Source organism: Rhagoletis zephyria, unplaced genomic scaffold (genome assembly GCF_001687245.7).
Source record: "Rhagoletis zephyria isolate East Lansing unplaced genomic scaffold, Rhagoletis_zephyria_1.1 Rzeph_scaffold_00657, whole genome shotgun sequence".
In the NCBI taxonomy this organism is placed as follows: domain Eukaryota; kingdom Metazoa; phylum Arthropoda; class Insecta; order Diptera; family Tephritidae; genus Rhagoletis; species Rhagoletis zephyria.
In genome coordinates, this window is record NW_016157741.1 from 87,630 (window position 1) to 114,590 (window position 26,961).

General features: G+C 34.3%; 1 protein-coding gene across 1 annotated transcript in view; it reads left to right on the plus strand.

Moving 5' to 3' along the window:
- Arr1 (arrestin 1) overlaps positions 1-25,858 on the plus strand; it is a 97,478-nt gene extending 71,620 nt beyond the window's left edge. Inside the window, exon 4 of the mRNA XM_017613408.1 lies at positions 25,307-25,858. Within this exon, the coding sequence (XP_017468897.1) occupies positions 25,307-25,351 (45 nt within the window). The 3' untranslated portion in view covers positions 25,352-25,858. The remainder of the gene's footprint in view (positions 1-25,306) is intronic.
- The last annotated feature ends 1,103 nt before the right edge of the window (positions 25,859-26,961 follow it).

The following is a 26,961-nucleotide window of genomic DNA, read 5'->3' on the forward strand; positions in this document are numbered from 1 at the left end:
CGAATGGGTCTGGTGGTGAACGAGGACAAAACGAAGTATCTCCTGTCATCACACAAACAGTCAGAGCATACGCGTCTTGGCACCCACGTCACTGTTGACAGTTACAAGTTTGAAAAAGTAGACGACTTCGTTTATTTGGGAACCAGCTTTAACACCACTAATAATGTCAGCCTTGAAATCCAAGGCTGTCCTCTGAAAAGTCCTCACTCGTCGTACAAAGATCACACTCTATAAGTCACTCATCATGCCTGTGCTGGCGTGCTGTTTTGGACTCAGCCAAAATCGCTTAGGTGGTAACAGCGCCAATAAAGAAGAAGAAGAAGAATCGCGCTGATTTTTTATAACTCCTTCTACGCACGCTCTTGAAGGTATTCTCCCATTTAAATATTTTCGTTTAAGATGCAAAGTTACACTTTACTACACTAAAACTTGATGGGCTACGAAATAGAATACTCGAAATATTTATAAAAAAATTCAGATTAAAAAGTTTGAAATTAGAAGACAGTTTTTAGAGTTCTATAAATTTTGCAGTACAATTAGGAACAAGGCGAATTCATATAAGGTGGTATCGATTCAACATATACAACAATTACTTGTATTTTGTTTTTGCTTTTAGCTGGTGATTGTCAAATTTCAGCTATTCTTCTCTGAATGAAAAGGGTGAATGAAAAATGCAAACACTCTCACGTTTTCACTCACTCACTAGCAAAATATAAAATTTTGACAATCAAACGCTACATACAGCTGATTAAACAACACCACCTTATATAAATTCGCCTTGATTAAGAATTTTAATTTAAATGGTTTATGGAATATTTAAAAAGAAAAGTATTGGAAATTAAAAAAAAAAATCAATGCATAACTACACATTTCGGGTGCTCAGTGATATACCTTTCCGTGTAAAAACAGAAATAACAAGTGAGAGCAGCGCTGTCTTCGGCTATGTCGAAGGCTTCATACCTTTCATGAACATCTGAAAATTTTACTTTAACAGATTACTGCATTTGAATAGATTTATATTTTCACAGCAGGCATAGATAGAGGAGATACATGTATAAAAAATCATATCTAAACAATCAGAGTTATGGAAGATATACCTTATATAGCACCAATCGAAGTGATTTTCACTGCTGTTTGATCGGTACGTAAACCGGTAACACAATTTAATGGGTTTAGCTTCCTACATAAAGGAAATAATTATATCACAAAAACTGGAATCTGAACAATCAGTGGTATAAGAGATTAAGATTATCTTCTTCTTCTTATTTGGCGCTGTAACCGCCTAAGCGATTTTGGCCGAGTCCAAAACAGCACGTCAGTCATTTCTCTTCTGTGCTAACTGACGCCAATTGAAAATGCCAAGTGAAGCCAAGTCCTTCTCCACCTGGTCTTTCCAACGCAGAGGAGGCCTTCCTCTTCCTCTGTTCCCAGCATCGCGGCCCGCGTTGAATATTTTCAGAGCAGGAGCGTTTCTGTCCATCCGAACGACATGGCCAAGCCAGCGGAGCCGCTGAATTTTAATTCGCTGCACTATGTCTATATCGTTGTAAAGCTCATACAGCTCATCGTTAAATCGTCTGCGATATTCGCCATCACCAACGCGTAAAGGTCCGTAAATCTTTCGCAGAATCTTTCTCTCGAAAACTCCAAGAGCCGCCTCATCAGATGCTTTCATTGTCCATGCTTCCGCGCCATACACCAGCACAGGCATGATGAGTGACTTATAGAGTGTGATCTTTGTACGACGAGAGAGGACTTTACTTCTCAATTGCCTACTCAGCCCAAAGTAGCACTTGTTGGCAAGAGTGATTCTCCGTTGGATTTCAAGGCTGACATTATTATTGGTGTTAATGCTGGTTCCCAAATAAACGAAGTCGTCTACTTTTTCAAACTTGTAACTGTCAACAGTGACGTGGGTGCCAAGACGCGTATGCTCTGACTGTTTGTGTGCTGACAGGAGATACTTCGTTTTGTCCTCGTTCACCACCAGACCCATTCGCTTTGCTTCTCTATCCAATCCCGAGAAGGCAGAACAGACGTAGCCCTTGTTTTTACCGATAATATCGATGTCGTCGGCATACGCCAGCAATTGTACGCTCTTATAAAGTATTGTGCCTGAGCGGTTCAGTTCTGCGGCTCTTATTATCTTCTCCAACATAAGATTAAAGAAATCACACGAAAGGGGGTCCCCTTGTCTGAAACCTCGTTTGGTATCAAACGGCTCGGAGAGGTCCTTCCCTATTCTGACGGAGCTGGTGGTATTGCTCAACGTCATTTTACACAGCCGTATTAGTTTCGCGGGGATACCAAATTATGCCGCGATGTCTGAATTTGGTATCCCCGCGATTAAGATTATACAGCATAGATTTGGACGATTTTCTCAGTAGACTTTGTATTATTATTTAAAAAATAGCTTACGAAATTTATCGGTTTTAGCTGTCCAAATAAAGGAGTTTTACAGTTAAACCCCATACCTGAACAATCAGTTGTATGGGGGCAATACACAGGTTATAGTGACCCGATCTTTGTTAATTTTTCTGTAAACTTTCTGTTGATAATGAGGGAAAATAGTGCGAAATTTCATGTTTTTAGCTGCATAGATGGAGTCGTTATAACAAAAAATCGCATATCTGAACAATCAGTTGTATGGGAGCTATATGTAAAAGAGACCCGACCTTTGTTATTTTCGGGTTGGTATCGAAATTCTGCTACTACAAAATTCAGAACACGAAATTCTGCTTAACAAAATTCTGCTTCTCAAAATTGTGCTTTTTGAAAATTCTGCTTTTGACAATTCTGCTTTTCAAACTACTGAATTACAAAATTCTGTTTTTAAATATAATGTAAACAATTTTAAATTGGACATGTCATTACTTTAAAAAGTGCGCATGTCCTATTTAACATTGTTTAGATTATATTTGAATACAGAACTTTGAATTTCAGTATTTTTAATTAGTTTGAAAAAACTTTTATTACTGGAAATAATCATAACGCGAAATATTCTCCTGAGTTTTGGTCAGTGCATGACAGCATGCATCGGAAACAGAAGCCTTAATTTTGCAAAATCTCAAATTTTCAGAAAGGATAACAAGAAATTAAAAAGAAGCAGCTGATAAAAACTATAAAAAACGAAATTAATTATGTAAGTCGGAAGATGGAATTATGGCGGATCAAACCAAAAATTTAATATTTCTCGTGGTGAATACAGACATCAGAATTTTACCTAGCTCATGGGGCTAGGTAAAATTTTGACAGCTTCTAAATACATATATATACATACATAATAGGTTTGTTCCACACTCTTACTTGTAGAAAAACTCGAGCAAAGTTCAAACTGTGAGCGTATATCAAAGAAACTCTAAAACTTACTTATGGAACGCGTATGTATGTGCAACTCGAAGTGACTTCGAGTAGCTTGTGGAACAAACCTAATATTGTTTGGCGGTAATAAAGAGTCAAAATCAAAATGAAAGCTGAAAAAAGCATAAAAAGGCGTACTTGCAAGTTATAAAGTAGATATCAATTTTAACAATTTCCGCAAACACAAAAATAAAGCACTCGCACGAGCGTTTGTTTGGTTTTTCAATTGTCAAAATTTTACTTTGCATTTGGCACAGCAAAATTCAATTTATTCGTACACCATAGTAAATTTTTCCAACCCGTCTCACCCCGGAGAAAAAGTTACCGATTGGAACACAGCCAAAGATGCGAATATGGTAAATTTTGTCAGATTTTATCTACCCCAAAAGCAGAATATTGAAAGACGAAAGTGCGAAAAGTAGAATTTTGTGAGAAAGAATTTCAAAATGCGGAACTTTCAAAAGCAGAATTTTGAAAAAGAAGAATTAGAAAAAGCAGATTTAAAAAAATGCAGAATTTTGATCGAGCAGAATTTTTTAAAATTTTCCAGAATTTTGCGACGTAGAATTTTGTAATGCAGCGTAATGAGACGCTGCCGTTATATTCCTGTAAGTATTCTGTTGATAATGAATGAAAACGGTGCGAATTTTGATGTTCCTAGCTGCATAAATGAAGAAGTTATGGCAAAAAATCTCATATCTGAACAATCAGTTGTATGGTGGATATAGGTTGTAGCGACCCGATCTTCGCCATTTTCACTGAAAGTATTCTTTTGATAATAAGTAACAACAGTGCAAAATTTCATGTGTCTAGCTACTTAAATGTGGGAGTTATAACGTTAAACTCTTATATCTGAACAATCAGTTGTATGAGAGCTATAGGTTATAGTGACCCGATCTTTGTAATTTTCACTCTAAGTTTTCTGTTGATAATGGATGGAAGTGTTGCAAAATTTCATGTTCCTAGCTGTATAAATGGAGAAGTTATAACAAAAAATCTCATATCTGAACAATCAGTTGTATGGTGGATATAGGTTGTAGCGACCCGATCTTCGCCATTTTCACTGAAAGTATTCTTTTGATAATAAGTAACAACAGTGCAAAATTTCATGTGTCTAGCTACTTAAATGTGGGAGTTATAACGTTAAACTCTTATATCTGAACAATCAGTTGTATGAGAGCTATAGGTTATAGTGACCCGATCTTTGTAATTTTCACTCTAAGTTTTCTGTTGATAATGGATGGAAGTGTTGCAAAATTTCATGTTCCTAGCTGTATAAATGGAGAAGTTATAACAAAAAATCTCATATCTGAACAATCAGTTGTATGGGACCTATATGTTATAGCGGTCCGATTCTTCCGGTTCCGACAAATGATTCATACATTATAAAAATACACCCACCTGCCAAATTTGATCCGGATATCTCGAAAACTGAGAGACTAGATTGCATACAAACAGACGGACAGACAGACAGACGGACAGACGGACATGGCTAAATCGACTCACCTCGCCGTTCTGATCATTTAAGTATACATTTTAATGGGTGTATCTCTTCTTATTCTGGTACTTACAAACATCGGACCATACCATTTCATGCTTATGAAAGGTATAAAAACAAGTCAATGTCGGTACGCTGCACTGTGTGCGTTTTGAACACTTCATGCGAATTAATCGTAGCGCTTTCGACAGAAGCAACATTTTAATATGCAACAAAATGGTTTTTAAAGCTAATGTAATTCCATTTCGCGAAAAAATTTTACCATTGAGCTACAATTACTCCTTGACCTCAAAAATTTGGTCTAAAATTGTGTTCTTCGAAAAAAAAACTTGCAAAACCCACCGGATTTATTCCAAAAAAATTGTGTATGTCTTATTATAATAATAATAGATTTTGAGACGAGAAACATGATTCCACTGTTTGAAAATCAAAAAAAAAAATTTTAACACCTCAATTTAACAAATGCATTATTTATTGCTTTTTTTAAATGCATGGGGCTGTGCATTCTTCTCATAATTTTATATCACTCGAACGACAAGTAGGTTATAGTGCTATTCAAAATCTTAAATTTGAGTTATGGTAGAAACTTTTAGGCCCTCTGAGAGCCAAGTTATAAGAATTTTAAACCAAACTTCGAAAATGCTGTACGAGACTTTACTCTGAAATTAGAAAGAAAATTTGAAAATATGTTCAATGAAATTTCGAAGTTTAACCTCAGAATCGTTATAATTTGGCTCTCAAAGGCCTAACAGATTTTTACCTTGGCTCTAATTAAAGGTCTTGAATAGCACTAAAACGCACTTGTTGCCCGAGTGATATAAAATTGTATGAAGGATGCACAGCTGCATGCAAATTAAAAATAATGAATTTTTCAAATTGAGGGGTTCTAATTTTTTCGTTTTTTAAACAGTGGAATCGTGTTTCTCATCTTATAATCTATAATATTAATATAATTAAACAAACAAACAATTTTTTTGAATAAACCACCGGATTTATTTTGCATGTTTTTTCCGCAAAACACCGTTTTTGATCAATTTTTTTAAGGTCAAGGAGTAATTGAGGCTCAATGGCAATATTTTTTCGTAAAAGGGAATTACATTAGCTTTCCAAAACATTTTGTTTCATGTCAAAGTGTTGCTTCTGTCGAAAGCGCTACGATTAATGGGCATGGAGTGTTCAAAAAGCACACTGTGCGCTATATGCTGTATTGCATTGGTTGGTCGGCCGCTGTGGTGTAGTGGTAAGCAGTGCGCACTTCCACTCCGCAATGCCTGGGTTCAAAAAAAAGGTTTTTCTTAACAAGGAGAAGCTCGGCCAAACACTAACATATGTATATTTAAGCGCCAATCTATTATTACTATTATTGGTTGGAATATATTACGATCCCATAAATGTATCGGTACCGCGAACGATAAGATAGTCGAGTGCCGATAAAGCTACATAGAATAAACAGGACGAACTATAAGGACGATGTATCGAGAACACATAAGGGATTATAACAAGAAAACACGAAAACCAGAGGCTACAACGGATTGGTACTTCGCAAATCAAATGATCAAAAATAAATGCGCACCACTTAAAATTGGACAAACAGCAGAACTTCTCCGTGTACAACATAAAGGACAATGAATAAATTTATTAGAAAATATGGAAATATATGAACATAAGACCATCAAAGGACAAATAATAAATGAGCAAATAAATACTGTATCCGACGTACTATTTGAACCCCTAAAACTACTGTATGAGAAGAAAAACGACAGCAACTAAAATTATGAATGGACATGGAGGGAATACACTAAATACAAAAACAAAGAAAGTAAAAATCACAGACATCTACCTGCTAGAAAAAAACAAGCCGCAACAATGCATCTACCTATAGAGCACCGCAAATAATGCAGAACTAAGAAGACGTACCTAACAAAAGAAAAAGAGGTAGTTAATAAGGAGTACCTATAAACACGAGCAACCTACAAAAGTTACCCAGAACGAAAAATTACACTGAAGATGGCACAGCGCCGAAACCGGTTTGTCTCCAAACCAAATTTGACAAGGGAAGACGGAAATTCGTTCCAAAATACATCATGTACCCACCCTGTCGGAAACAACAATCACCAAAAAGGAAAGATAAGATAGTCACTAATCAGGAAATATACTTAAGTATAATTCTAGGAACAATATGGATTATATGAACTTGATTTTGATACGGATGTTATTATGATACATTAAGTGGTAGCGAGGGAAAATACCCATACGGGTATCAATAGTATCGTCATTCTAGTATCGAATACCGATTTACCCAGTATCGAAACAAAAGTATCGATACCAAGATTATATAATTGTTATATGGAGTTAAAATATGTCAAAGAAATACTGTTCGCAAAAGAAAACCAAACGGCTTACAATAATGAAAAACAGCTTTGTTTGTGGCTTATTATTGGGATCGTATAATGCTGTTTTTGACTTCTCGCTTTTACCACCATAAAAAAAAATTAAAAAGGGGGGACAAAAAAATTGAACTTCGTTTGGAAATGGCCCACTTACATATGACCTGCTTTTCCCCTGCCGAATGAACTGTAAGTGCAACTATGTACTTCGATTTTGGTGTACTCAAACTTAATTCTATACGTATAATAAAATTGTAAAAGACCGATGTTTGTACATCATAGACATTTATTAAAGAACAATTAGCATGGGAGGTCTTTATTAGGGCAACAGAAGCCAAATCAACCGTTTTTAGAAATTTTGTCGGTCAGTTTTCAGTAACTGGGACTTGCTGTTGATTTTTGGCATTTTTTGTTGATATCAATAATTTTCGTCCATTTTCGACGGTTTTATATGGAGAAAATGAGCAACACCTTCAATGAAAAAAATTGCTAAAAATCAATGGCAATTCCGAGCTACTTCAAACTTGCACTTTGCGAAGTGACAATTGTCGCCCTCTGCAGAGCTTTTGAACTTGTTCTGAGCTGACTTATATTGTTCAGGACAGTTCATATAACAACAGTTCCTAGATAGGGCTAGAAAAAATGTGGTTAGTTTTGAGCTCGTTCTAAGAAGTATAGTATAGAGCAGGGGTGGGCAACGCCGAGGCCGAAAAGAGCCACATGTAAATTCTAAATGCTACAAAGAGCCACACAAAAAACTACAAAAGCAAAAAGTTTACTTTAAATAAAATTATTATTATATATGAAAAACATTAATTTTATTATTATTCTAATGTACGTAAGGTAGATATTAAAGAAAATTCAAGAGATCCCATTGGCAAAATTTTCAAATCCTGGCGTTACGTCAGTTAAAGCCGTTCATAACTGTTCTGTTAAATGATCGTTAGCCAATAGGTACGTTCGTTTAAAATCTCCATTAAAAAATTCCGTCAAAATGTCATCTGTTCTCTCACAACAGAAAAATATCCAAAATAGTACGCGAACAGAAAATTTGCAGAAACTGGTAAGTTAGACGAACAGCTGATAGAATTTTTGTTTACATTCAATTAGTCGAATTTTACTATTTTAAGTTCCAAACCATCAAATTCAATTTGTGGATCTACGTAAATTCCAACCAGTTGTTTTTGATCCGATGTTTTGAATAAACACTTGTGATTATATGAGCGCTCTCACACATAAACCGATAACCGCATCGACATCGGCCGTTGACGTCTGTCAGTGGCGATAAATTCAAACATGGTTGTTTGTCTTGTCCGATGCCAGGTGAAAAGTGCTAAAACGGACTGCGAAAAATTAACCTATTGGCACAAAAAATGACCTATAAAATTACATGCTTAGAGTATGTATTAAAATTTATCAAAATATTTCACTGCTTACAAAATTGAAATGAAAACTAGATTTGTGCGAACAAATACGGTCGCCAAATAATCTGGTTAAGTGTGCCGAAATCGGTCGTCCTCTCGGATGCAATGTACGCCTAGCCTTATACGTTGTACCTAAAACTGAAAATATACGGCACTCAGCTGTTTTCAACAGCGGATCCCTGCAAAAATTGCTACTACGCCATGCATGCATGTAAAGAGTACTCCCTAAGGACCAAGGAGTGCTCCAAAATTAACCACAATTCATATAAAAAATATGGTCCAATTTACATTGCGATGTCCTAGGGCAAGACCATATACTCCATCTCTGCATTATATCAGAGTAGTACAAAACTACTCCAACATATTAATAATGGCATCGTTGTTATGTTTTTTCATTTGTACATGCTTTTGTTCTTCACTTCACATATGCTTTTTCGAAATTAATAAAAACCAAAAACAAAAATTAAAAATCAGATGTTGTCTATGACGGCATTCGAACCCGAAAATTCTGGGAGCTTACAAGTAACAGCGAGCGTCTCTACACGTTCAGCTGCTGCCATTCAAATGTGTCTTCAAAAGCTCAACTTCAATCACATTTCGTTAAAACACGAGCAGTGATCGGGTAACAATAATCTGGTGCAGCGACACGAGTTGGTCCGCTACAGCATGACAGAGGAACACTTTTGTAAGTACTCCAATATACCACAAATAGACTAAATGGGCCACCGATTTTTGCAGGGATATTTTAAATCTGGTACTTGTTGCGGGAATTCAAGCAATGGCAAAACTTTATGTTGCATTTTCAGTGCCTTATCTTCTTTTAATTCCAAAAACTCCAACTCTTCTTTGCTTTTCTTAAAAAGGGGTATTTCGGATATTGTAAATTCATCCTCAATTATATTACATAAGAAAGGGTTTATGAAGTATGCAAACGTACATTTAAATAATTTCATATCGGCAAATCTTTTTTCAAAATCTGCTTTTAAATCATGTGCAAAATTTTTTTCTGCCCATGGGAAATGATGAAATATTCTTTTTCTGAGATCATGAATAAAAGGACGGAGTTTAGTTTCAAAACTTAAAATAATTTGCGACAAATCAAAAACATTTTTATTCTCTTCTTGTAGAGACAAATTCAAATTGCGGGTAATGTTCCGATCTCAATTGTATGTGTATACAAAAAGGATAAAATAAAAAAAAACAACACAATGGAAAAGAGTGTCCAGAAAAGAAATGGGTATTTTAATTTTTAAAATTTTAAAAGTAAAAAGAGCCAAAATGTTCTAAGCAAAGAGAAAGTAAAAAAGCCGCACTTTGCTAAGCAAAGAGCCGCATTTGGCTCAAAGAGCCGCATTTGGCTCAAAGAGCCGCGTTTGGCTCAAAGAGCCGCGTTTGCCCACCGTTGGTATAGAGCCTTTTCTTTAAATTAGCACGCATATAATTTTGTAAATAAAAAAAATTCATTTCATTTTATGTTCTAATAGCGATTTGTTTTGCACTAACTTACTTTTTGAGACAAAATATGCTTTAAAATTAGGAACGTAATGTGTCAGTTACTCCTTCATTTTCTAAACCTGTTATTCTTAAAAAAAAATTATATTTTTTACGTATAATGGGTATTTCTGTGTTAATTATAATTAAAAACCTAAAGTCGTGTGAAAAAATAAGAAACACGGTGATATATTGAATGCTTAATTGTGATAAATCAGTATTAAATTGTATTAAATCTATTGAAATGTAATACATATGTAGACTCTCCGGCATCGAATTAAGAATATATAGAATTTTTAATATTCACAATAGTTTTCATGCTAAATATTTTTCGTAAATTTATTTAAGGATGGCTCATAAGTATGATAACATAAACAATGTTTATTAAACATATAAATACACGTTTCTAACTATGTTGGAAATTAAGTAGAATTCTAGAAACTGTTATAAAAACTTCAATATTTTAAATCAGAGTTTATAAGTATGCAGTTCTATAAGCCCATTAAATTTTAGTAAACTTAATCGCGCTGATTTTTTATAACTTTTTTTACGGACGCTCTTATTTAAATATTTTCGTTTAAGATGCAAAGTTACACTTTACTACACTAACATTTGATGGGCTACAAAACCAAATACTCGAAATATTTATAATATATTATACTATAAATATTTATATTTTTATAAAAAAAAATCTGATTAAAAAGTTTGAAATTTGAAGACAGTTTTTAGAGTTCTATCAAGTTTGCAGCACAATTAGGAAATTTAATTTAAATGGTTTATGGAATATTTAAAATTAAAATTTTTGGAAATTAAACTAACTACACATTTCGGGTGCTCAGTGATATATTTACGTATGTACAGTATCGTTCATATCAATACCACCCCCATTTCAAGCGAAATTTTTTCCGCTTATATTTATTATTTTTTTAAATCTGATTAAGAAGTCGAAAATTAGTTATTAGTTTTAGGGTCTAAGAAAATCGAAAACATATAGTATAGCACATTTGTGCATCTATTGTCAGCTTTCACATGACCAGGGTGAGTAACATTGATGACAGCGCAACTAGCAACATATGAGTTTCAACCGTCCAGCTCCGCATCCCTTTTGCAGTACATAGTTCAGAGACAGTTCTGAAATTTGTAGGGCGGAACCAGCGCTTTGCCACACTGTCTCTAAATTTTGCTGCAAAGATTGACTGGCCTACCAAACTGCGTCCTCAAAATGTTTCTAAAAAATTTAATTAATCTCGAAATTTTCACGAGAATATGATGTTTTCTTTTTAAATTTTGCACAAAGAATGAAACTTGGATTTATATGGTTTTTGTTCAAAAATATACTATATTTTTATAAACAAACAATTAAAATTGAAAAGTCTTAATAGTCTAAGATCCGACAGACAGACAGACGGACAGACGGACAGACGGACATGGCTAAATCAACTCAGCTCGACGTTCTGATCATATAAGTATACATTTTCATGGGTCTATCTCTTTTTGTTCTGGTACTTACAAACATCGGACCAAAGTTATAATACCATTTCATGCTCATGAAAGGTATAACAATAATAAATCCAAGGCAAGCATATACAATGTCACTAAAGAATCCTTCGGCCCCTTCAATGATCGCACTCCCAAAAATACACAAGCCAGGAAATCCGATGAGACCAATTATCAACCACAAAAAAATCGGAGCTGCCCAATAAATACACAATTACGAACACAGCGGAGTTAATTGAAAGGATGAAATCGCTAGACATACCCAAAGATGCGAAATTTGTATCATTTGATGTTAAGGATCTTCACCCATCAATACCAACGGCAGAAATAGTTACCACCTTGACTAAAACTTTGCTAGTCTAAACACTAGACTAAAACTACTTCAAGTTTATCAACAAAATATATAGGCAAACTAAGGGGATAGGAATGAGTAATCCCACATCTGCAATTTTAGTGAAAGTATTCATGCAACATTTAGAGGAAGAGTATATGACGGAGCTGACAACAAACCTACCTGCGAATCTATGCAACAATAAATCAAGAAGAGGTGAGCAGCTGACTTCTACCTGAGGATGTACACACAGAACAAAAACTACTGGAATATAATCCGCTGAGACGTACCAACCAAGAACCAATGACGATTAAGCCGGCTGTAAATAGTGACGGGCAAACAGAAACTATTCAGAACGAAAAATGACACTGAAGATGGCACAACGCCGAAACCGGTTTGTCTCCAAACCAAATTTTACAAAGGACTAGCCAATACCCGCTTACTTCGCGGCGCCTAATAAGAGCTTTTGCGTTGGCTAATGCAAAAGAGCGTTTAAAAACAAAATTAGTCTGTAAAGTCAAAATTTTTGATTTAAGTTGAAACCACTAAGGCGCAATATCCTCCTCACACATATGCCAATAATAGTAACGCTGTGATACCATATGGAATACTAATCCCTTTCGGTGTCATGAGCTTTACCGATGGTCTAATTTCCACCTGTGAGATCTCTGCCAATCATGCGTAATCTTTTTGTATGATCTTGCAACTACAACATTGGTGCGATGCGTATGCTAATAAAAGTTATTATAGGGAAACTCAACAGCACAGAAGTGCGTTTTCTGTTATAGGAGGGCCAAGAATCCTCGCTGTCCCACAGGATGAAAAGTTTTCCGGTACATTGCTAAATTAGTCGTATGATCTCTTAAGTATCTTTCAAATGAAGCAATTGATATACCTACGGTGATCTTTTCTTATTAATTCACCACTTTTACAATTCGTGGTAAAATTTATGAACTGATTTCTGGGTAGATGCAAGACCGCATGATCGTGCATGAGGACGTCAGAAAACTTAACCCCATCCTTCATTTAGACATCTGAAAACTAAATTCGTTTAACTTAAACATAGGGCCAAAGCAGACGAACCACACGGGGTTTCTATACATTTCGGCTGCAGCGCCATCCATTGGGTTCATTTTCTGCAAAACCATTGCTTACCATAAAATGAATACGTGTTATGAATTTCAACCTTAACTCCAGCGGCACTAATCGGGTAAATTTTTATCAAAAGAATTTTCCATCATACAGGTACATAGCTCACATTTAAAATTTGAACGAAATCGGTTAATAAATACGATTTTTATAAATAACTCTACTCCAGCACCACCTAGCGAGTTTTCTAGTAGCATGTAATTGGACCATATATGTATGTAAGATAACCTCCGACAATCTGACGGAACTCTATTCAGTGTTTTTTGAGTTTATTGCGAACAACGAAAACGGCCATGATTCAATAATAGAAGGTTGGATAAATATTGACATTTGTGTCAATCGACTGCCTTGTAAGGTTGCATTTGAGAAGGAAAGAGAAGCGGGTAACAATTTTATCTCCTTTTGTGAAAAGGTAGTTGGAAAAGTAAGTAGTCTGGTAGTGCTGGAAATGCGTTTTTGTATATAAATTGAATTAAATATATAAAGAAGATTCCACTGATCTACACAATAGACAATAAATTAACTTTTTATGGCCACATAAATATTAAAAATGAAATAATTTGATATTCACATAAAATTCTTGCCAAAGAAAAATCTTTGAAATCTTTGAAGAAATGGTCCCAAATATTCAAAATAAACCATGGTTTCATGGTAAACAAAATTAATGGAATTCAAAAAAAATCCTTTATTCAAAGGGACTATATGAAAAATTATACAAATAGTAAATATGAAATTGATTTAATGCATATAAATTAATCTTTAAAAATTATTATATTTGTTGCATTTAAAGATTACATGTTCAATATTTTAAATTGAATTACATTTGGTTTTTATTTAATTTAAATTTTTTAGTAATGTTTTCTACTTTTTCCTCCAATCAGTCTTGCTAATCATTATATTGGTTACGTTTAAAAGTTGTGTCTTCAATATCGCAATTTAATTACATTTCTTTATTTAAAAATCTAATTTTTGCGGAATGTTTTTTACTTTTTTCTCCAATCAGTCTTGTTAATCATTATATCGGTTAAACTTTAAAAATATGTCTTCAATATCGCAATTTAATTACATTTCGTTTTTTAAAAATGTTAATTTTTTGTAATGTTGTGTACTTTTTTCTGCAATCAGTCCCAATGAGCACAAGAATATTATATGGAGTGGTATACTTACTTGTAAATATGCAAAGGCTGCACTTGAACAACCCAAATGCTGCAGTAACGTGGACGGACACCCAAGTGATCCAGACCTTCACAAGAGAATATATTTATTAATATTTGTATTTTCTGCCCCAGCCATACGTGGACGGACACACAGGGATTCTAGCATGCAAAACTTACTTGCAACGGCTGCACTTGTTGTAAAACGCTACTTTTTTAATACAAATTATGAATAACTCCGATACCCTGCAAATAAATATGTAAATTCTTGTTGTAATTCAAAATATTTCCATTATTTTTGATTTTTTTGCCATACTTACTTGAATTTTCCCAATAAGAAAATGAATTTCCACGAAACAATCGATGAAAATATCGGCAGTGTTGCCTGTTGAACTTTTTATACGAAGACAATATTTCTCCTTGTATTTTAGTAGTAGTTTCTACAAATAAAAAAAGAAGGCAACACAGGCTAAGGCAGAATGCGGGAGCGAGACAACTGCCAGGTTATCCAACCTTGTATTATTGAATCATGGAAAACGGACGGAACTCTATTCAGTGGTTTTTGAGTTTATTTCGAACAACAAAAACGGTTATCATTTTATGCAAATAGGTATGTAGATAGGACAGTTTATAGCGAAACTCGTACAAGCAAAGCTCCATTCTTTGTGAAAAATTTAAAAAAATTCATCAAAATTTTCACATAAATTTTACCCTACTGAAAATTAAAGACAAAGTTACAATAGTTCAATGGGATTTAGAAATCTAGGAGAAAATGGTTACCAATCGAATGATACTTGCGCGTTTACGTAAATGTATATCGATCCAGCCTTTCCAATAATTACCACTTTTCGCCATAACTACGGTATTGATAACATATGTAGCTGTGCAGAATTTCAGGACGTTAGCGTAAGCAGTTCCAGAGATAAGCTATATGAGAAGTTCAGTTTGTATGGAAGGAATGCATTTGCAATATATGCATCAGTGCTAAGTTCAGTTGCCCAGCGTAATTGGTTTTAGAGATATTTTGGGTTTTTTATGTTTTAGTCTGTATAAGAATTTTAGGATATCCCGAGCTACATACCGATTAAATTTTTGGTCAGAATATTTATTTTCAAGGTGTTGCCAAATATGAACCAAGTCGATGAAGCCGTTTAGTAGTTTAGTGAAATACATTGTAAAGAGAACTATATGAAAGTGTAAAACGTGACGTCTCAGATTTGTTAATTTTTTGGCAGCAACAATATGTACATCGGTGAAAACTGCATTTCATTCCATAGAGTGGCGTCGCCAGGGGGGGATATGGGGGGATAGATCCTCCCCCCCTTCGTCATTGAACTACAATTATTTACTTTTGAATTAATAACACAATACTATTTTATCCTTCTGATTTAAATTTTTTTTTATTTCAGACGGATGACAAATTATCTTTTAATGAATATATGAGTAGTCCACTTGCAAACAGCGTTATGTGATTTTACAAAAGTAAACCATAAATTAAAAAAAAAAAACGTCTACGACAACAAGTAACATCCGAACTGTATCTTTTTTTATTAGCTGAAAATTTGGATAAATAAGAGCCTAACACCATTAAAAAAAATAAAATTGCAGTATGGTAGATTTGAAAATTTTATATTTAAAAATTTAATATTGCAAGTTTTGAAACAGTAACTTTTACACAGCTAGCTTTTCGCGTTCTCTCCTCTAGGAAGATTGGTTTGCTTCTTTTTTGCGACCTCTTCCACTAGGGCACCGAAACTACCACGTTTTCTTGCAGTTTTCTAAGTCCATACGAAGAGGAGACATTTGAAAGTGTATAAATAAGTATTATAGCGACTTTTGCAAGAGTAGTTAACATTTAATGCTATTTTTTTTCAGAATATAGTAAAATTTTTCATTCTGCTGATAGTGGATATGAAACCCACCAAAAACTAAAAATCTAAAAAAAAATTACATAGCGCACTTTGCAAATGGACTACTCAATTGTTGAATATGCTATCTTATTTGTCCCTTCTTTTTATACAATTACGGAGCGGCTGAATGGTTTAACGATGTTAGCGGTACATAATGATGTGCCGATTACAACACAAGAAGTAATTGGAAAAATGTGTGTTAAGCAACGAAGATTAAAAATCGCTGTATAAGTAATAAGATTTTGTAGACTTGTACATAAATAAATGTAAATAGATACGCGTAAATATATAAATATGCAGATATATTGAATGTGTAAAAACTGAGGTGTATACTAACGAAACTTCTACAAAACAAAACTGGACTACACACTAATTATTTAAAATGGTGTAGTAATTTAATTTTTTAAATATAAATAAAGCACGAATTCCCCAGGGAATAACCGAGTCGACAAAAAATATATAACGGTAGAAATGGCACATACATACATATATGAAAGAATGCCCACAGGCGGCGCACATAGGCAAAACACGAGTTTTTTTTCAAAATCGTAAATCTTCGCTTAGAAAAGAGATAATGGAATGCAGCATTTAACCCTTTAATGCAGAGTCTGTCATATATGAAACGCTTTTTAACCCTTTCAAGGCAGAGGAAAAAGGTTCTGAATATGCTTTTGAACGTGCTTTTTCTCATGTTGACGTAGATATTAATCGTAGAAAAATTTTCCATAGTAAAATAATAATAAAAAATAAATAAATAAATAAATTAAAATAAAAAAATAAAAATATTAAAAATAAAAATAAATAAAAAATAAAAATAAATAAAAAGTACGTTGAAAACATATTGAGAACCATTTTGCCTCCGCCTGGAAAGGGTTAAAAAGCGTTTCATATATGACAGAATCTGCATTAAAGAGTTAAATGCTGCACTTTCGTAAAGATATCGACCAGTATAACCACTTTTGTAATATACATTTTTTTGTGAAAGCTGATAGTTTACGAGTTATTAGAGTTTAAAGGTAGCTTTTCTTTTTCCAATCTGGCCACTCGGGTACAGCATCCAATGTCCCAAGAATCGAGTCTTAAGATAAAATAAAGAGAAATCTTTCAGAAACAGTGCTAATGGTGTATTAAATATAGTGTTTTTTAGTGGAATGGGAGCCAAAATCCAAAATTTAAAAAAGCGACATTTTGAACGGCATTTTGAGGGTTAGGTTATTGTTGTTGTAACTTCTCTATAGTTTTCCTATATTATATGATCATTTATCTTCGCGATAAAAAAGTTTCATTTCATTATCTCTTTTCTAAGCGAAGATCTACGATTTTGAAAAAAAACTCGTGTTTTGCCTATAGTGCGACGTCTCTAGCCATTGTGTATCACAACTTTAAGTTATCGATGCAAATTTTTTTTTTATACAAATTCTATGGGACTAAGAAAAGTGCGATACGCTTACAAGCATTTATCANATTTTTTTGATCCCCCCCCTTCGCCAAATCCTGGCTACGCCACTGATTCCATACATTAGCTTTTGGGTGATACGCTTACAAACATGCAGAAAAACATACCAAAGTTTTGTGTTTGGCTTCTGTTGATCTAATAAACCCCCTATTAATTTTTCTTTAACATCTATTATGTACAGATATCGGCCTCATAAAATTTTATTATTCTCAAATACTCTCGTTTGATGCCCATATGGCAACACTTAGTTTATATTATAAATTTAACTGAATTCAAGTTTTCAAATAAGTGGCACCCGCTTCAAGAATATTTTCAAAAGTAAGCTTCCTAATCCTCTTTAGTTTAATATTCGTATTGCAATATTTCATTTATTTTAAAAATTTTAATGAATACAATTTTTCAATCAGTTGGCAAATCCCCTAAAAATATTTTCAGGATTAAAATTTCCTATCGTCTTTAGTTTGATGCCAATATTGCAATATTTAATTTATGCTATCAATTATATTAAATTAAAGTTTTCAAATAGGTGGCAACCTTCCACAAACATATTTTCAGCTGTAGGCCTTTGTAAATTTAATTTTTTTGACAGCCATATTGCAGTATTCACTTTACCGTATCATTTGACCTAAACTGAAATTTTAAACACAGGTGGCAACTCTCTAATTTTTTCTTCTATATTGGAAGCTAGATCTCTAGCGATACATCGGTGAAAACTGCATTCAATTCCATGTTTTCGACTGATGCGCGTACAAACATACAGACAGACAGAGATTCAAAAATTCTAAAAATTGTTTATTTGGCTTCTGTAGTTTAATAAAAAACCTACCATATTAATTTTTCTTTAATATCTATAAGGTACAGACATCGACCTGGCATGTTACATTTTATTATATGTATAGATGCAGATATAGATTTCATTTATTTTATCAATTTAATACAATAAAATTTTTCAAACAGGTGGCAGCCCTCCCTAAAACCATTTTCGGCAATAAAATCTCCTAAACCCCTTCAGTTTGATACCCATCTTGCAATATTCAATTCATCTTATAAATTAAATTAAATGTAAATTTTCAAACAGGTGGCACCTCAAAAAAATATTTTTGGCTGTAAGCCTTCTTCAGCCTCTTTCTTTTGACGCCCATATTGCAATATTCATTTTTTCTTATCAATTTACTTAAACTCCGATTTTCAAACAGGTGGCAACTCTCTAATTTTTTTCTTCCTATATTTTAAGTTAGACCTCTAGCAATACATCGGTGAAAACTGCATTCAAATCCATGCATTCGTTTTCGAGTGATGCGCGAACAAACATACAGACAGACAAACAGACAGACAGACAAAAAATCTAAAAATGGTTGATTTGGCTTCTGGTGCTCTAATAAAGACCCCCCCACATTAATTTTTCTTTAATATCTATAATGTACAGACATCGACCTGTTACAATTTTAATAAATGTATAGATTACGGAAAATCGTTCCACATTACATTGAGATCAGTAGGCTTGGGGAACTTTTGAACTAAAGAGTGAAAGAGCCGGCTCTTTAGATTGAACTAGCTCATTAGTTCGTTCATTAAAGTGTACTCAAATTTTGTGTGCCAACACTTCAATAAAAATGCAAATGTAATTTTAACACATCAGGCATCTCGTTTTTCGTTGAAAAGGCATTGACAAATAACTGATCGGAATTCGCGCCAAACAGAAATGTTATTTCATTGAATATCTAATGTTTTACATAATGATACTTCTTGGCGGCAACTTTGGTTATTGTTGTCATTTGGGGCAAATTTTAAGTTTAAGTTTACTAATTAATAATTAGCAAAATGTAGAAACAATATTTCGCAGTCCCATAGAATTTGTTTTGATAACTATCATTCGCAAACGTCAAGCTGTGAAGTTCTACTTATTTTGTGCCTTGATTGGTCTTTGTATTTTGCAAAGTTTATTGTGCTAATTTTGAGTAAAAGTTGCTATAAAAAGTGCCTACGAGCATCTTAGTGTGATAATAACCGAAGCTAAGTGAAAGTTTTGTGATTTTTGTGGTTTTTATTAAATTTAATTAAATTTCACTAGCTTACATCTAATCTTGCCGAGTCATTTGTTGTTATCATTGTTGTTGTTATTCCTTTGTAGTTAACTGAGATCGTTTCTATTTTTGCACATTTCTTTTTGCTCTTTTTGTTTACTTCGTTTAGTATTTCTTGTCACAGCTGTTTGCGCTGCGTTTATTAAGTGTCACAATACAGTGATACTCAAACTGTTCGCTACATATATTTTTAAGCTAAATACATCAGCTCCTAAATTGTTGTGTGTGTTGTGTTAAACTTATTTTGCTTGTCTTTTTATTAACATAAGTGTTATTAAATCTTTCAATATGAAGTGTGATCTTGATAACTGCCAAATTAAAAGCGAATCTGAACGCTACTTATCGTGCTGGCTCTGTGATGGTATTTGCCATCTAAAATGTGCTGGTTTGACAGGAAGAATTCTGGACGCTATTAATGATGGCAAAGGTCTTCGCTGGTCTTGCTTAAAGTGCAGGTCAACCGAAGTTGATCTCTTTAAGTTGTTTAGGCAAACCAGAAATGGGTTTTCTGAGGTAGGGAGAGAGTTGTCGGTACTGACCGAAAAATTTAAACATTATGAAAATGTATTTAAATCTTTTAAATGCTTAGATACCGTACAATCTATGAAGGACATTCATGTGTCAAAACGTAAGCGTCTTCATAGTCCGCCTAATGAAAGGACCGTTCCACGTCAGAACAATCTTCCGAATGACTTAATTAATCTTTCTTCTCCATGTCCACAGACAACGGAGTTATCTTCCTCAAAAGAACATATATCAAAGTCTGCTTCTAATAATAACGACCCTGCAGTATCTTCCCCGTCCCCCGTTGAAGTTGTGGCACCGCCATCTAATCTTCCAACGCTTACTCTACCCTCAATTAGTAACTCAGTTACTCAACCCCGTCCGCCGGTAATCGAGTCTGATACTAGGAGACTGGTTGTGGTTCCCCCAAAGAAGTCTATATTTGTATCTAGATTTTCGAGGGATACTTCCGAGGACGATATAAAGTTTTACATCTCGTCCAAAGTTAAAACTGTCAACTTAAGTATCAGAAAATTTAATTTTAAATATGAAAGAAATATTTCTTCATTTAAAATAGACGTAAATTTAGAAAATTTTGACATGCTGCTTAGTAGTTCTTTTTGGCCCTCCGGAGCTTTCGTTCGTGAATTTGAGTATAGGCCCAACAAAAATAATAATTTAGCAAATATTCCCCGTCAGAATACAGAACCAAAAAACTGATTACTAAATCTGCTTTAAGTATTTATTATCAAAACGTAAGAGGCATAAATACTAAATTAACGAATTTATATCTTAATGGCCTTGAATGCAATTATAATATAATTTCTTTGACTGAAACTTGGCTCAAACCTCACACTTTTAATTCAGAGATTCTTTCAAATAATTATCATATCTACAGAAAAGATCGGGAGGACAGAGTCGGCGGTGGCGTACTCTTTGCCGTAGACTCTTCAATACCATCTGAAGAAGTTAGTCTTCCACACATTGAATCTGCAGAATTCAAATGCATTCGTGTTCAGGTTGGAAGGGGGTTTACTTACTTAGCTCTATGCTATATTCCTCCCCGATCTGACTTATCAGTGTATTCACAACATGTATCTTTACTGAAATCAATTAATTCAATGATTAAACCCTCTGATTCATTGATTGTGTTGGGTGACTTTAATTTACCAAATGTATCATGGAACATCATTGACAATGATATTGTACCTTTCTCGTCTAGCGCGTGCAACAACGTATTTTTAGAGGAGATGGCTGAACTCTGCCTGAATCAAGTTAATGTACTTCGCAATAAGTTTGGCAAAGTATTAGATCTTGTTTATGTTGATGATGCATCTAAGTCGGCTGTAAATAAATGTGACCCACTAGTTTTGCCCGAAGATGTCTACCACCCTGCTATTGAGATATCTTACGAAATTATAAACGATGGTCAAAATTGCGATGTCCAAACATACGAGCCAAATATTCGCTTTGATTTTTCGAAAGCCAACTTTAAAAAACTGAATAAAGAATTGTCTAAATTGTCGTGGCCTATATACAAAGAAAAAGTTGAGCAAAGCGTTGCACATTTTAATTTTACTGTACATAGATTATTTGAAAAGTATGTGCCTAAACGCATGTGTGTTCCTGTAGAACAAACACAGTTATGGTTCACTAAAGAACTGAGAAACTTGAAAAACAGAAAGTCACGTTATTTTAGATTACACAAAAAAACCGGCTTACACTCATACTATGTAAAATACTCACTTTTGCGTCACAAGTTCTTTGAATTAAACAAAAAGTGTTATAAAGATTACTTGTGTAAAATCAAACGACGTATAATATATAACCCCAAATCATTTTATGATTTCGTAAACTCCAAGCGAAATGTACGTGGGTTTCCTTCCGCCATGAAGTATCAAAATACCGTCTCTGGTGATAATCAAACAATTTCTAACATGTTCGCTCAGTTTTTTAAATCCAATTATTCCATTAACTCACATGCTAACATTGACTATCCTTTTAAACTATGTCCAATGAACTCAATAAATATCCCAGTAATATCTCCCGATGATGTAGTAGTTTATCTGAAATCCTTAAAGCGGTCCTTCAGTTATGGTCCTGACCAGATCCCTACTTGTATTCTTATAAATTGTTCTGATTATCTCTATGAGCCGTTAACAGCGTTATTTAATTTATCTCTTAAAGAGGGCGTTTTTCCAACTATATGGAAGGAATCGTTCATAACCCCGTTACATAAAAGCGGTAGCAGATCTTCAGTGGAGAACTACCGGGGAATAGCTAAGCTTTCTGCAATTCCTAAATTATTTGAAGCAATTATAACAAATCGGTTGACGCATTCTATCACTTCAAGCATTTCATACAGTCAACATGGATTTTGCAAGGGCAAATCAACTTCTACAAATTTACTTGAATTAACATCCTATATCTCAAAAGCATTTAGTGAGAGCAAAACTGTTGATGTTATATATACTGATTTCAGTAAAGCATTTGACAAAGTGTGCCACTCGTTGCTCATCTATAAACTTGATCTTCTTGGTCTTCCACCTAATTTTCTACGTTGGATCTCTTCATACCTCTATGATAGATCACAAAGGGTATTGTTTAAAAATACTATCTCTGACGTCATTGATGTTACTTCAGGAGTCCCTCAGGGTAGCCACCTAGGCCCGATTCTGTTCTTGCTTTTTATAAACGATATTTCTACAGATATAAAATTCTCCAAAATTTTAATGTATGCAGATGATGTAAAACTTTATAAATCGTACGTTTCAATTGAAGAAAGGTCTTTGCTACAATCAGACTTAAACAGCATGGCTTACTGGTGTAAAGTAAATCTTATGCCTCTAAATCTTAAGAAATGTAAAGTAATGTGCTTCTCGCGAAGAGCTGTTCTGCCAGTTTCTTATATAATAGGTAACCATAACCTGGAACAGGTATACAATTTTGTGGACCTTGGTATCACAATGGATCCTAAGCTTAATTTTAATCTTCACATTAATGTGACAGTCAACAAGGCTAAAGGTGTACTTGCATTTGTGAAACGATGGTCAAAAGAATTTAGTGACCCTTATATCACTAAAACCCTGTTTACAACATTAGTTAGGCCGATTCTGGAATACGGCTCGGTGGTTTGGAATCCAAGGTATCAAATTTACTCAGACAAGATAGAATCAATTCAAAAACAATTCCTACTTTTTGCTTTAAGAAATTTCCGATGGGATTCTCAATATAGTCTTCCACCTTATACGAGTCGCTTAAAACTTATTAACCTTCCTACACTTGCCAGTCGCAGGGAAATGCTTGGTATAATTTTTATGGTTAAATTACTGACAGGCTCAATTTCAAGTCCGTCTCTTCTGGCTGATGTAAGCTTTAATGTTCCCTCACGCGTATCAAGACACTTTTGTCCCATATTTCTGAAAGCTTGTAAAACCAATTTTGAATTGCACGACCCACTCCGTTGCTTATGCCAGGATTTTAACTCTCATTCCAGCACGTTTGATATATCAGATCCGCTTTTCAGCATTAAGAAAGCGATACTCTCCTCTCTCAATAAGTGAATTATTGACATAAATACATAAAATCAGCTGATGAATTTAGTTCTGTAGCTGAACAGTTTTAGATCTCGACACTTAACAAACTCCTGCCTATCGTGACTCGGCACCAAAAATTTAAAGTATTGGTTGCGTACGTCATGCGGACTGCGCCCCTCGTGCGGTTGGGCGGGAATGGAGGGTAAAAACCGTTGGGATATTATTATTATTATTAACTTCTGATTTTAAATTTTAGCAAAAGTCATTATAAACATAAGGGGTGTTCCCTTAAACTGGAAAAAGCCTTGTAAACCTCGTAAATTTACGAACCTCGTAAAACAACTGTCAAAAATTTGTATGGAGCTCTATTTACGACCCCTCGAAAAATTACGAGGCAAATTAGATGCGCAAATGACCTCGTAAACTTCAGTGCTACCGGGGGGAAGACATTTTTATACTAAAATGTATGATAAAAAAATGAAAAAAATAATAAAAATAAAATAAAATTAATAATAAGTAATCGGCGACCCCAGAAACTCTCGACTGCCGGTTTTCGAACAAATCCAACCAATTTAAAAAAAAAGTGATCGCCTGACTTCAGATTCCTAATCAGCGACTCCAGAAATCCCCTGGTAACAAGTTCCAACCCATGACAACGCGTAGATCGATCAGTATCAACGTTTTAATTTTACTAGGGTCTTTTCGAGAGCATATTTTCGGGAACTAGGCCCATTATAACTGCCCAAGATAGGTACGTATTTAAGGGAATGTTCTCCAATAATACCAGAGTAATTATGTGTAAAAACCACATTTTTAGCTGCATTTTAGCATACCAAGAAAATAAAAAAATTGAGAACATCAGCGATTTTATAAAAAACCGACCAGCGCGACCTCTAAATAACTTTTTATTTTCAAAATAAAAAAATACGAGTCTCTTTTTTTATCACAAATAACAATATTCTGATGTAGCGTTTATGGTTTTCCAAAAAGAGTGTTTTTATGAACCACTCTAATATGTATGTTGCATGTTTGTGTATGGACGTCGTTCGCTTAACATCGTTTTGTACTTGCGCTGTAGAAATTTTAGGTGCATGTTATGTAGTTTTTCTATTGAATGAAAGACTTATTGGCAATTAAATGTAATGCAATTGAATTGCATTCGCTCCATGTTTTTCATTTTCAACCTCAAAAATTGTTTATAATGACTTTTGCTAAAATTTTAAAATCAAAAGTTATCAAAACAAATTATGTGGGACTGATGCCCGGGCAAACAAGAATGCGAAATGATAAAAACGTTGTAAAAATGCTTTGCCTAAAATCCTTAAGCGTTAAGATATTTTCTAAAAATAGTTTTTATGGTCCAATTAGCCGCATATTTAAAATACATAGCCCAAAGTCCGAAACAATAAGAAACTGATTAACAAATAAAGAAAATTATAATTTCTATTATTATCCATATTCACTTTATTTAAACACTTGATTATGAAATTATTTCTTACTTATAAATATATTTTCTTCTTTACAGCCGAACCGCAAAGTCCAGGAAGCCGAGGCGGAAATTGAAGCTTAACTAAAGTTGTAACTTGAAGAACAAGTTTTTGGTGATGTTGCTAATTATATACAAAAATTAACCTCAAATGGATCTATACAATTATAAAATGGATTACTTATTTACACACATCTATTTATCAAAATACATACCCAAAAAGCGTATGTATTCGCTTTGTGAAGAAGAGAGGAAACTTGAGGCTTGTTATTTTTTATTATCTGTTGTTATCCTTGTTAGCTGTGCTTAATATTAAAAATGAGTTCTTAAGCCTTAACTTACAATCCAAAGTATACAATATAATGAAAATAAATAAACCTACATAAATGTATCATACCAAACCGAATAAAAATCTATATCTAATCAACTGTATTTAATATATAAATAACTTAAGTATGGCTATTTATGAACCTCTTTGTGTATTTACAAAATCTGTGTAATGTTTGTAGAAGGCATGTTGTGAATGCTAAAATTTGCGTGTATGTATATGTACAAAACATGAATTTGCAATAAAAAAAGAAACTTAAATAACTTACGAATGATTTCCATTTGCCTGACTTGATGATTGTATTACCGTCGGTGAATGGATTGATTCGTTAACAGCATAAGAAATGAAATTAACTTCTGTGGAACTCCAAGTTGAAATAATTATAATAATAAATGTGTGGTGTGCGTCTTGATGTTGCTGCATAAATGGAGTGACCTGCAGTTTTACGCTGCCTCCGAACTGTAAAAGGACTTTATGAGAAGCTTTTTCTTGGCAGAAATACACTAGGAGGTTTGCCATTGCCTGCCGAGGGGCGACTGCTGTTAGAAAAACCCTTTTCTAATTTAGATATTGCGCGTACCAGAGAAAGAACCCAGGCCCTATGGAGTGGTTGTACGCATATCTAACCACTCAGCCACAGCGGTTTTGCGTAGCATGGTTTCGATTGTGGTAAAGGTACTCATCCTGAGCAAAACCGAAACAAAACACGATACACAAAACAAAAGGAATCATTCCTTTAGTGCTCAGCAGATTAATGTTGCCTATGTAGTTAGCAGAATGGTTCAACTGCTTCATTCAAGGCGAATTTATACAAGGTGGTGTTGATGGCGAATTTAGATTTTCGCCGCGGTACTTCCTAATGTCAAAATTATGTGTTTGTTGTAAACAAGGCGAATTCATTTTACAACATACACATTATTTTGACATTAAGAAGTACCGCGGCGAAAATCCAAATTCGCCATCAACACCACCTTGTATAACCTTGGCTTCAGTAGATTTCTGCGCATTGTGTGTGTGTGTATTTACATCTTTGCAAAATGCCGCGTCCTCTGATATGCACAGTATGTAAGTTAACACGTGCAGCCCAAGGGCAGTCGTAACAGTTGCAGTAAGCAAATTTATTTCTGCAGCTGGCAATCAATTTCAATAGCGGCCAGCCAACAGTAGCTAATTACGACGAATCTGTAATGCAACACCAACATGCAGCTGCACGGTGGTTTCATATTATTCCTATTGATATTGAACATCTGCAAATTCCACAACATCATCACAAGCCAGTCACAGCGCGGCGTTCCTGGAACTCTTCACAGCAGCGATACCAGCAGCGACTGCGACGGTGGCGGCTGTAGGTTAGATTTTAAGAACA